This window comes from Bolinopsis microptera, chromosome 1, assembly GCF_026151205.1.
Source record: "Bolinopsis microptera isolate Bmic1 chromosome 1, MBARI_Bmic_1.0, whole genome shotgun sequence".
NCBI classification, from domain to species: domain Eukaryota; kingdom Metazoa; phylum Ctenophora; class Tentaculata; order Lobata; family Bolinopsidae; genus Bolinopsis; species Bolinopsis microptera.
In genome coordinates, this window is record NC_087072.1 from 557,069 (window position 1) to 569,606 (window position 12,538).

The 12,538-nt window shown below is 39.2% G+C and overlaps 3 protein-coding genes across 3 annotated transcripts in view; 2 read left to right on the forward strand and 1 right to left on the reverse strand.

The window, feature by feature from the left end:
• The window catches only part of LOC134816918 (transcription activator BRG1-like), a 762,051-nt gene that overhangs the window by 517,448 nt on the left and 232,065 nt on the right, over nt 1-12,538 (forward strand). The window lies entirely within an intron of this gene.
• LOC134813129 (uncharacterized) lies at nt 193-2,889 on the forward strand. Its single transcript, XM_063820819.1, has 6 exons — nt 193-530; nt 664-742; nt 922-1,056; nt 1,228-1,302; nt 1,483-1,661; nt 2,029-2,889. The coding sequence occupies exons 1-6, from the start codon at nt 247-249 to the stop codon at nt 2,294-2,296; spliced, it is 1,020 nt and encodes a 339-aa protein (XP_063676889.1). The 5' UTR covers nt 193-246; the 3' UTR covers nt 2,297-2,889.
• Nucleotides 2,955-12,536, reverse strand: LOC134813120 (SCO-spondin-like). The gene is made up of 17 exons (XM_063820809.1): nt 12,441-12,536; nt 11,060-11,391; nt 10,806-10,901; nt 10,126-10,296; nt 9,768-9,893; nt 9,516-9,641; nt 7,940-8,090; nt 7,375-7,469; nt 6,910-7,006; nt 6,657-6,790; nt 5,351-5,651; nt 5,043-5,228; nt 4,609-4,811; nt 4,420-4,524; nt 3,969-4,215; nt 3,459-3,647; nt 2,955-3,281 (listed from the first exon to the last, which is right to left on the reverse strand). The coding sequence occupies exons 2-17, from the start codon at nt 11,339-11,341 to the stop codon at nt 3,151-3,153; spliced, it is 2,640 nt and encodes an 879-aa protein (XP_063676879.1). The 5' UTR covers nt 11,342-11,391; nt 12,441-12,536; the 3' UTR covers nt 2,955-3,150.

Consider the following 12,538-nt stretch of genomic DNA (forward strand, 5'->3'; position numbering starts at 1 on the left):
TCAATATGGACAGTTGACGGAGCTTTCTCAAATTTTCAAACATTAGAAAATCAATAACGATCTTAAAACGAATAAAACCTAGAATTTCGGAAATAATGCCTTGTATGATTATTTCTCTAATACAATGTAATAACTTTGATTCTTATTTTATTGAAGTCCACACCTTTTAAAATTTTTCTGTTGCTCAGGGATGTAAATTTTGGAGTTAGGAATAAAGTGATTTGATGACATAGTTAGCCACTTAGAATGACGAAGTCTATGGAAATTCCTACATCTTCACCAGATAGCTCTGGAGTAAGCACAGTGTTAGGAGCCACCCTCACACTTTCATCCAACTCCAATCCAGTCACTCCTCTCAGTACATCTTGGATAAACGCTCACATTTCAACTCATGTCCCATTAGAATACCATCTCTGGAGTTCACCTCCACTTCCACAACTCTCACCCAGCAAAACACCCAACTCAAGTGCTAGTTTTCACTTTGACGGATTTGATGATGAATTTGATGAGATTAAGGAAAAATATCTAAGGTATCCTGCTTAGCTTTTCAATCACATCCTTATCTTTTTAATTTTTCTGCACAAATTATTCTTTTCGATCGATAGCTCGACAATCGACTTTCACATTCAAATTAGGAAATGGTGTAATCTTGATTTTTATCAGTGACGCGGCTGTGTCAACCCCATCGCGACAATTGAGTCCATTCTCTGCTACTGCTGACCCATCCTTCAAAAGCCCAAGTGTAAGTTTCACTTTCGGGTAATAATGAATGAGCAATTGTATTTATTCCTGTAGACTTAGAGCGAGCTCAACAAAAATTCATTTTTAACATTGATAATATGTTTTTCAGTTTCAGATCTTCCTTTGCTAGTTCTACAGGAAAATTCCTTACAATAGTTTCTTATCCGACTGTTCACACAGGTACTTGGAGCTGAGAGTAAAGGAAGAGAAAACTGTAGCAATGCTGTCGCAAACGAATCTCTTATCATGAACGATTACAAAAAGCTTGTCGGTGATTGGGATTACTTTGTGATACGTCTCAGAGTTGGTATCAAGGTAACTGTTATCATCGCGATTTGTATTTTTTTTTTAATCTTGAAACTCTTTAAAATCGGTAAGTTGGGATTAAATAGCGAACGTTCCAGATTATCAACAAAACTGATGTAATCTTGCATGCCTACTAGAAAAGTGATAACTATTAAGTAACTGTAACACCTTTTTGTTCAGGGGCGATCGTTCGACAAATCTCTCATGTGTTTAAGACTGGGGAGCAGTAACGTTTGGTATTTTCTCATGCATCAGGTTATCATTATTTAAATTAAAAGTACCTCCAAGTTTTTCGAATTTTTATCAACTTAAAGTTAGCTTTAATATTAGATAATGTACTATAAGAATACGAATAATTTCCTTATTTGGAAATAATCCTGGCAACGCGAATAAACTAGATTTCGTTCATGTGCATGAATTTGGTGAATATCACAGGTGTTTGAGATAGTGTTTCCAGACAGAGCTCGTTCTTCAGTTCGGCTCCGGATGGAATTTTTGAAGATTCACGACATGAAGGTCGCCGATTATCACCTGGTACATAAGCTGAAAGAAAAGGGCTGCACGAAACTACATACAGGAACTCTAAAACTTGTCCGATACATCGATTTAATGAGGTCAGAAGAGAAATAAATTACTTGTCTGTAGGTTGTCGAAATAACCTTAATTCCACAACCCCAATTTTCATAATTCGAAGCTTTCGTTGGGTTACATTTTTATTAATATTAAAGTATTTAAATTGTAACTTCAACGCTCCCAATTGTGTTTACACTTGCGTAATGCGTATCCATTCTGGTACTATAACTTTTGACTGAACTTTGCTCAACAGCGGCGACTGTCACGTTTTAAAACAAAGTTATCTTAAAGCTGTAAAATGGATGATGCTCATTGCTCATGGACCATCATAACTTAATGATTATAGAAAACTAGGCAGTGCCAACCTTCAGTTTCTTCACGTTTTCTGTAGTTTGACTACTATTTCAGACTGATAATATCGATGAGGAGAAGCAGCAGGTTTCAAACTGGGGGCAGTCAGAAATCAAAGGACGCTATTGAGCAACACAAGAGACTGGTGGACAGAATAGTGCGAGGGTTGGAATGCGAAGAGAAGCTATACAACAAAAAGTTCATCGGAAGACTGATTTCGGATCCAGGATTCATTAACAAGATTTTGTCGAGGAGTAACTGTCCGAGGGGTGAGCAGCGGCAAGAGGTTCTGGCTAACAGTAACTCACAGTATTCTAGAATCTGAGATTTGATTAGTCAGACTTCTTCAGATTTTCACACGGGGTTTCCACTATTCTGCGAGATTCCTAGTCAGGCATTTTTGTTTGCCACTGTCCGGTCAATTCCCAAGGATGTTGAAGCTAAAGGTGGAACTTTAGCCTAAGGCGTCGTGAATCCAAAATTTCATATTAGTGTCCAAACTTTCTTTCGGTCACTCTTCCAGGATATTCATTCGATGAAACATAACCGGCCGAAACTGCAGTTAAAAACTTGAAGTTGAGCTCACCAAATGTAAAGTTGTAAATCATATGATAATAAACATCCTCCCGAAAACCAAGATATCTTGATTTGAATTTAATTTATAAGTATCAGGTCAGCCTGGTTGTCATTCTGGTATTTTCGTTAAGGGTGACAAAAATTCGTTTTAAAACGATAAAGTGATTGAATTCAATTGTCACTTTGCGGAAAATTATTGTCACTTGTTGGACACAAATTTATGCCACCTTCTAAAAAAATGACTTCCATTTAATTTTAACATGATATTTAATTTTGGATTACAACTTTATTTATTATTGATCTTGCCATAATTGTCACGTATCTTAGAATCATTTGACATTTTGAATTTTGTTCAACAATCTTGTTTTCGGTTCTATAACGCATCAAACAATAAAATTATGCAGAACTAATGCTGAAAATAAAATGTATTGATCGATTGACAAGAAATTGAAAACATAAAATAATTTTAAAATCCTTTAAGAAATGAAAAAACTAAATTGAATTGTTACTAAACAGATTTAAGAATGGAGTTGTTTTGAAGTACAGTTTACAATCGTACACATTTTCCGTGCATAAGAAGGTTCGATACATGGTGTAATCTCTTTAGCCCTTTTTGTCTTTCTTCTTTTTGTCCTTCTTGTCCTTCTTCTTTTTGTCCTTTTTGCCCTTTTTCTTGTTGCACACAGCAATTCCAGAGATAGCTCCGTCCTTTCCGCACTTCTCTTTTTTCTTTCCTACAGGGGTTGTAACAATAGAATAATCGAAATTGTGGATCAATATTGATAACATGCAACATCTAATTTAATTAGTTTATTTGATATTCAATATTGAATAAAAACAAACTGATTCGATTTCTGAATGTTTTTAGTCTGAATATTAAAAATACTCGATTTGATTGTAAGTTAGATTACCTTTTATCTTGAATCCCTTCTGACACTTGTACGCGACAGTGTCCCCGACGTTAACTTCCGGCCCAGCTGGGATCGCTATTCCGTTCTCCGGAGCCACAACTTTACAGGTTTGTGCTGCTTCTTTAGTCTTCACCGTGATAACAGCTTCCTGAGACCGGAATCTCTTCCTTGCCACACATTTGTACTGACCTGTACGTGTACGTGGTTAGAAAACTACCAGAAACGTACTGTATCAGAAAATAGCTGTCATTATTACTATACTAAGTGAGTCTTTTGAATATAATATGATGTCCTCATTAAAATTATTCGACTCAATTTAACTCAATAACAGTAACAGTAACAGTAACAGTAACAGTAACAGTAACAGTAACAGTAACAGTAACAGTAACAGTAACAGTAACAGTAACAGTAACAGTAACAGTAACAGTAACAGTAACAGTAACAGTAACTATGGTAACTAGTAGTGTAACTATGGTAACTCAGTAACAGTCGCAGTAGCAATTGTTTTACCGTCGTTATCAGATGTAATGTCCTTGATGGTGTAGTCTAAACGGTTGAGCTCCCTCACTATCTCGGTCCAGGTGGCTCCCTCGTCGCTGGAGAAGAACCAGTCCACCCTTGAAGGGGTCACCAGACTCTGACAACTGATTTTCAGGTCAGAGGACTGAGTGACATCTGTAAACTCGGCAGGTTCGGCTGTCAACCATTGTTCCACACAGTCCGGACAGCAGGCATCTCCTTCATACACCGGCATTTCCTGGTGGTGTATCAGTGTTATACGAACAACGAAGCGACCTTTAATTTTCAGTTGCTGGCGTACGATTCTAGGATAAGTTCGGGTACCATTTCTTTCAAGTTTATAATAATTACCATTTATTTCAAGTTTATAATTATAAATTAATATGTAATATTAATACGAATTATGAGTTACGATAATTACGAATTATGACATTTGACAAACCGTTTTCTTGCACTTGCTACAGAGAGTCTTGACGCAGATCACCTCGCCCTGCCCTTCACATTGACAAGTCTCACACGTGTTCTCATTTTCCCACGTGGCTCCCACCTGGTGAGGTTATTGAGTTGAATCTGGGTAGATTAAGCTAAAGAATAAGGTTTATTTTAAAGTCTCCTAACCCTCCCAACTAACCTCCTTCTCTTCTCCATTAAAAGTACACTGACACTCCTCAGCCGCTATACACTTGCCTCCGAGCAGGTAAGTTCCTTTAGGACAGAAGCAGCCCTCGTTACACTGTCCAGCCATCTTACCACACTCCGGGGTCTTGTCTCCGCAAGTTGGGGGACAGTAGCTTCCGCACGGCTCGTACACTAGCCCCTCCTCGCAAGTCAGCGCTGAGTGTGTTAGTTTAGGATTTATTGTTGGTTTTAATTTCAGACATAGTGTGTTAGTTTAAGATTTATTGTTGGTTTTAACTTTAGACATAGTGTGTTGGTTTAAGATTTATTCTTGGTTTTAATTTCAGACATATGGTAGAGATAAGCCTTTGATGATGGGGTTTATGCTATTTTATTTAGGGTTTATGTTATTTTAGGTTATTTTATCTGGGGTGCAGCCCAACTTACGACAGTAGCTAGCCTTATCTCTCCAAGCCTCCAGACCCTGGACTCCCTTCTCCTGGCACTCCTTAACATATGCTTTAATAGAGTGGCAAGCACATGCGGAATCATAACAAGCACACGTGTCGTATTTGCAGTTCCGGATCGTGGCTTCCGGGTCCACTAGAGCGTGACAAGCCGCGAATGGAGCAGCTGGAAATGTGAAAATATCGAAATTAGAGAAATAATTTTGGTTCAGTCATTATTTTATTCTATAATCGCCATAAATCCAAAATTTAATTGAAAAAATATCTTTTCACCATTATATAACCCACCTTCAAGGACATCGCAGGCTTGGTCAGCTATTGGAGTTGCCCCAGGGAAGAAGGTATCATCACACGGGTGTTCTGGCTGTGGTTCTTCCTCGCACACCTCGTCATTATACTTGTTGCCCCAGCCGAAGTCGTTGAGATCCGCCCCACCCTGCTCATTACCATCATCTTCGTCCCAGGAGCCGCACAGACCTGAGGTTCCCTCGAAGTACTTGCCGTGGATAGAGGAGGAGACGGTGCTGTTACCGTCCCAGGTCAGATCCAGAGCTTCTAATCCGTTAGCTTTCATCACCTTGACTACCACCTGATCAGTGTATCATGCAGTGATCCAACAAGATTATTACATTCGGTACTTCCTATTAGAATATGCTTACTCCAGTAGCAGGGTGTAGTTGAGTGTGCACTACGATGTCAGAGGTTTTGTCATTTGGTAACTCAAATACAGTGAGTTTTACTTAATGCAATATTATTATTTGATTAAAAACGAAAGAAGGTGAATTATGAAATGAATAACTAGTCAAGCTGGATCACATATTGTAGCTGTATATTGACCACATAACACATCAATCTTCCTTTTTTTTTCAGACCGGCCAAACCGAGTGGCAAACAGGAAAATACAAAATTCATGTATTTGCGCCTGAGGGTAATTTAGAAATTGTGCTCCTAGGGTTGGAACTACTGATAAAATTGCGTACTTCATCAATATCGAGAATGACTTTAAAAAGGATCCTGTGTATAGAAAATTAGTAGATACCGAAATGCATACTCGATTTCACTTAGCTTAGAAGAATAGATTTTTACTCAAACTCCAGGGAAAATCAGTTTTTCTGGATTGTTTCCAAAAGTGAGCATTTTGGGCCTTCATACCCTTCACAGTGCTAATATATACATGTGCATTGCGATCATTTTAAACACAAGATTCAGTCTCTAATCCGTTCAGAAGCTGCGATACACATTTCCCATATACGCGCCTAATATGAAATATGGGCGTGGTCCCACAGGGTTGAGACTAACGACACAACATATTGCGCACCGAAGTGATCTGAGTTACCAATGACCTATTTAACCAAATTCAGTAGCAAACAACTCTGTACATCGTACTCGTAGTGCACACTCAACTACATCCTGCTACTGGAGTAACTTGGTTGAACGAGTCTTTTCTGGTGAATTCAAATTTTAAATATTATTCAGATTCTTTGATTGTGGATCTCTGCAGTTCCTTCAATAACACGTGGCCCTATTATTTCGTTAGTACGAAGTAAAAGGTTCGATGGTAAGTGAAAATTTTGTGGTAAGAAATTGGACTCACTGTGCTGCCGGCAAGTTTAACAGAAATGGATTCCCTGGTCTTCCCCTTGCCTCTGAATGATTTCTCGTACGGTAGGATCACTGCTTCATCCCCTACTTTAACCTCTCCCGCCGGTCCGAGGTACAGTTTTACAGCTGAAATAAGCTCAATTAAGACTAGCTATGTCAACTACTACACCGCTAGTTGTTAAAGTTAAAATAACAGTTGAACATCTTTAACTTCTATAACTGATTTATGGGAATGAAGAGCTCACATTGGAAGAAGACTTCAACAGCGTCATTCCAAGCTACATTCTTGTTACCATCTCTGTGCTTGTTTGTTCCAACCACTTCAAAGTCTTCTGTTTTCACCTACAATTGAATCGAAAAGATGCAGTGAATGTAGTGTAACTATGGTAACTAGTTACTAACGAATGGGTGGCTTCGAAACTAACAGTTACTATGTTTACTAACTTCTAGAACACAAGAGTTGGCAGTTACTATGGTTACTGTTACTATGGTTACTAACTTCTAGAACAAAAGAATTGGCAGTTACTATGGTTACTAACGAATGGGTGGCTTCGAAAAAATCAATATTGACAAGAATCTTATTCAAAGATACTTTTACATACTGTGTCAGTAAGTTTGATATATAACAAGATTTATCCATGGACGGAACCTACCTAGTACCTATTGACCTGAATTCTTTCAAAATTAGAAATACTTTTAAAAAGTCTTACCAAAGAGAATCTGCAGTTTCCACCCTGGAAATCGTGCCTGTATCCGTCAAATGTCTTGTAGTGAGGATCTCCCGTCACCAAACAGTTTCCTGGCACTGAGGGCAGTTATTATGGTTACTAACAGTCACCAAACAGTTTCCTGGCACTGAGGGTATTATACAGTTACTATGGTTACTAACAGTCACTAAACAGTTTCCTGGCACTGAGGGTGTTCACTATTCAGTTACTATGGTTACTAACAGTCACCAAACAGTTTCCTGGCACTGAGGGTGTTCAGAAACTTGTTAGTAAGGAAAAGTTGTTCCTCTATTAGAAATAATTAAACTACTTAATGCTGAACAGTTACTAACGTCTAGAACACAATAGTTGGCAGTTACTATGGTTACTAACAGTTACTATGGTTACTAACAGTTACTATGGTTACTAACGTCTAGAACACAATAGTTGGCAGTTACTATGGTTACTAACAGTTACTATGGTTACTAACGGTTACTATGGTTACTAACGTCTAGAACACAAGAGTTTGCAGTTACTATGGTTACTAACAGTTACTATGGTTACTAACGTCTAGAGCACAAGAATTGGCAGTCCTCGTCGTAGTACCCCTCCTCGGTAGCTTCACATGTGACCTCCTGTTCAATACAGCTGCACTCTGTCTCTCCTATTGAAGAACAGGAGCATTCCGTGTAATCCCCCTCCTTCCACGTCTCTCCTTCCTGAGGGACAACAAACATGTGTCTTCAACATTTAACAGTACTGGGGGACAACAAACCTGTGTTTTCAACATTTAACAGTACTAGGGGACAACAAACCTGTGTCTTCAACATTTAACAGTACTGCTTAAATCAAAACTATAACTGCGATAGTTCCTTCCTGATATTGAAAAGGCTTCCAGACATACAACTAAGCTGGAATGGGTAGCTAAGATATAACTAAGCTGGAATGGGTAGCTAAGCTGGAATGGGTAGCTAAGATACAACTAAGCTGGAATGGGTGGCTAAGATATAACTAAGCTGGAATGGGTAGCTAAGCTGGAATGGGTAGCTAAGATACAACTAAGCTGGAATGGGTAGCTAAGATATAACTAAGCTGAATGGGTAGCTAAGCTGGAATGGGTAGCTAAGATACAACTAAGCTGGAATGGGTAGCCTAAGATACAACTAAGCTGGAATGGGTAGCTAAGCTGGAATGGGTAGCTAAGATACAACTAAGCTGGAATGGGTAGCTAAGATATAACTAAGCTGGAATGGGTAGCTAAGCTGGAATGGGTAGCTAAGATACAACTAAGCTGGAATGGGTAGCTAAGATATAACTAAGCTGGAATGGGTAGCTAAGCTGGAATGGGTAGCTAAGATGCAACTAAGCTGGAACGGGTAGCGAAGATACAACTAAGCTGGAATGGGTAGCTAAGATGCAACTAAGCTGGAACGGGTAGCTAAGATACAACTAAGCTGGAATGGGTAGCTAAGATACAACTAAGCTGGAACGGGTAGCTAAGATACAACTAAGCTGGAACGGGTAGCTAAGATGCAACTAAGTGGAATCCGGTACAAATACAACTTCAGGCACTGAGGTCAGCTAGAATACAACTAATGTCTGTTTAGAAATATTACAACTAAGGCTGGAAATGGTTAGCTTAGAACACAAGCGGTAACGTTACTAAGGATACATAACGGAATGGTACTAACGCTAGAACAAGCTGTAATGGGTTACTAAGTTACAACATACTATGGTTGCTAACAGTACAACTAACTTGAAACAAGTAGCAAGTCAACTCGTGAACCCCGGTAGCTATACACACTCCAGTCAATACGTGACTATGTCTCACTAAGCGGAATTCTGTGTAAATCCCACTACTGCACGATGTCTCTAAGAACAACAACTGGACGTCAAATATAACACAGTACCTGGGTAGCAAAAACCTCTTAACTTTGTAACGTAGCTAAATCAAAACTATAATGGATAGTCTACTGATATGAAAAGGCTTGAACGAGCTAATACAACTAAGCTGGAATGGGTAGCTAAGATACAACTAAGCTGGAACGGGTAGCTAAGATACAACTAAGCTGGAATGGGTAGCTAAGATATAACTAAGCTGGAACGGGTAGCTAAGATGCTAACAAAGAAATATATAAACTCACGAGTCTCTCCTGATCCCCCTCACACACAGCTAGAACCTGTAGCTCTACATCCACACAGTCCGTAATATCTCCCTCAGTCACACACACTCTGTATGGTCCTTCGTCTGTATCTTGTGCGTCACAGATCTGTTAGGCGGATAGTTTAAAATAGCATTAAAATAGCATTAAATTAGCATTAAAATAGCATTGAAATAGCATTAAAATAGCATTAAATTAGCATTAAAAAGCCATTTTGCAACTTTTAAAGCTCACCTTGAGAGATTTGCCTCCCTGAAGTAGAGTAAATTTGTCATTAGAGAAGTCCACGGCAGTGTCCACCAGCCCAGATGCCCAAGTAAAGTCCTCCGCTGAAAAGTCCCCATCCCCAATAACATTCACCTGGGGTAAAGCTGATAAGTTCGCAACAGATAACCATAAAACTATGACGTCATCACTATGACGTCATCCCCAATAACATTCACCTGGGGTAAAGCTGATAATTTCGCAACAGATAACCATAAAACTATGACGTCATCACTTATTAGAGTCCTGATGGTCGCTCTTCAAGTTGAGATATCTTATTTAATAAGCTGACGGCGGTGCTCTGTAACCATAGTAACACGGTACTCACCGAAAGAGTCTGACAATCTCCCTCCTTCACAGTCTTGGGCGAGTCTCCCTCCAGCTCTATCAGGTTCTTGGGAGGTACCGGAATAACGTCCAGATCGAACTTACAGGCGCCCACAACTCCGTTATAGATAACCTCGGCTACGTAGTCATTCTCATCAGTTATCTGTGCGGGCTGAGGAGACGGAACTTCAGAAACAAGATAAACTGATTCTCATCTCTTATAACGTAAGGATCATCACCACAATGTAACAGTGAATTTGTTTAAGACATTGTCCGTTTGATTAGTGATGACCATGTACTTTACAATATACATTATACATCTTTTGAGAAAATTTAACTTTTGAGAAAATTTAATGCTTTTGAGAAAATTTAATGTTGTTTATTCATTGTGTAAATTTGTATGTAATTGATCGATTTGAAAGATTTCAATTTTTAAAAATGTATATACTATGTATACTAGAATGTATATCACAGTGCTGGCAAGCACCGTGGCTCTTATACATTCTATACTAATATACCCCTTTACTGTTTTTCAGGCATTAAGACACTCATTGAAAGTAGTTCAGCAGGCATATTTTAAGTTCAAAACATTCTAACTCAATGTCAAAGATGACAGGAATAAGAAATAGTTTATTTAGGAATAAGAAATAGTTATGTGGAAGCGCAAAATACTTTACTAACGTTTATAGTCAAGGTGAGCATGTCCTCGCTGAACTGGAAGTTGTCTGGTTTGTTCTCCGCGGTTATCTCTTCTCCACTGCTATATTTCCAGGTTATCTGCAGAGTAATGTTACATTATATTAGCGGGAAAATGTGACATTATTTTCACGAACAGCGCATAGAATTAATCGCTCAGCAACAATTTATAAACCACGATATAATAGCAAGTGCTTAACTGACCGTGTTACTATGGTTACAGTGCATGCTTAACTCACAGCGTCAGGGGCGACCAGCACGTCGTCATGGAGAACACACTCCAAAGTAGCAGGTCCATTGTTTACATTCAGTTCCAGCGTGTCCTCCTTCTCATCGGCCCAGTCAGCTAGGCAGAAGGGGCAGCAGCTCCCGACACTGCTCACAGGTACCTGTCCAGCCGGACAACTACCACACACTTTAGGAGTGCAGTCTATTACTCCCCCGTCCGCACACTCGCACGTCTCACACTTAACTGTGTCGTTCCAACTCTGCCCGTTCTCTAGGAACCTCCCTTCAAACATGCACTGGCAATCTGACGACTCTATACACTGTCCGTCTTGTAGAACAGTTCCTGAGGGGTCACACTTGTTGTTACTATGACAACACTTGTTGTTACTATGACAACACTTGTTGTTACTATGACAACACTTGTTGTTACTATGACAACACTTGTTGTTACTATGACAACACTTGTTGTTACTATGACAGCACTTGTTGTTACTATGACAACACTTGTTGTTACTATGACAACACTATTTGTTACTATGACAACACTTGTTGTTACTATGACAACACTTGTTGTTACTATGAAAACACTTGTTGTTACTATGACAACACTTGTTGTTACTATGACAACACTATTTGTTACTATGACAACACTTGTTGTTACTATGACAACACTTGTTGTTACTATGACAACACTTGTTGTTACTATGACAACACTTGTCATACCTGGTAACTATGGTGATGTGACCTGGTGATATTACCTGGTAACTATGGTGATATGACCGGGTGATATTACCTGGTAACTATGGTGATATGACCTGGTGATATTACCTGGTAACTATGGTGATATGACCTGGTGATATTACCTGGTAACTATGGTGATATGACCTGGTGATATTACCTGGTAACTATGGTGATATGACCTGGTGATATTACCTGGTAACTATGGTGATATGACCTGGTGATATTACCTGGTAACTATGGTGATATGACCTGGTGATATTACCTGGTAACTATGGTGATATGACCTGGTGATATTACCTGGTAACTATGGTGATATGACCTGGTGATATTACCTGGTAACTATGGTGATATGACCTGGTGATATTACCTGGTACCTATGGTGATATGACCTGGTGATATTACCTGGTAACTACGGTGATATGACCTGGTGATATGACCTGGTGGTATAACCTGGTAACTATGATGATATGACCTGGTGATTTTACCTGGTAACTATGGTGATATGACCTGGTGATATTACCTGGTAACTATGGTGATATGACCTGGTGATATTACCTGGTAACTATGGTGATATGACCTGGTGATATGACCTGGTAACTATGGTGATATGACCTGATGATATTACCTGGTGATATTACCTGGTGATATTACCTGGTGGACAGTAGCAGCCCTCAATACAGGTATCCTCACAACCCTGAGGTTCAGGATCGGAGCAGGTGGCATGACAACCAGCACCACACCCGTTAAAC

Bases quoted from the DNA above. Each gene is read 5' to 3' on its own strand.
- LOC134813120 (XM_063820809.1), bottom strand. From the start codon at position 11,341: ATGTTTGAAGGGAGGTTCCTAGAGAACGGGCAGAGTTGGAACGACACA. The intron at 9,642-9,767 runs GTGAGCTTTAAA...TCCGCCTAACAG, and splicing joins AGGGAGGCAAATCTCTCAAG to ATCTGTGACGCACAAGATAC. The intron at 8,091-9,515 runs GTGAGTTTATAT...GTTGTCCCTCAG, and splicing joins AGGGGGATCAGGAGAGACTC to GAAGGAGAGACGTGGAAGGA.
- LOC134813129 (XM_063820819.1), top strand. From the start codon at position 247: ATGACGAAGTCTATGGAAATTCCTACATCTTCACCAGATAGCTCTGGA. The intron at 531-663 runs GTATCCTGCTTA...GATTTTTATCAG, and splicing joins ATTAAGGAAAAATATCTAAG to TGACGCGGCTGTGTCAACCC. The intron at 743-921 runs GTAAGTTTCACT...CTGTTCACACAG, and splicing joins CATCCTTCAAAAGCCCAAGT to GTACTTGGAGCTGAGAGTAA.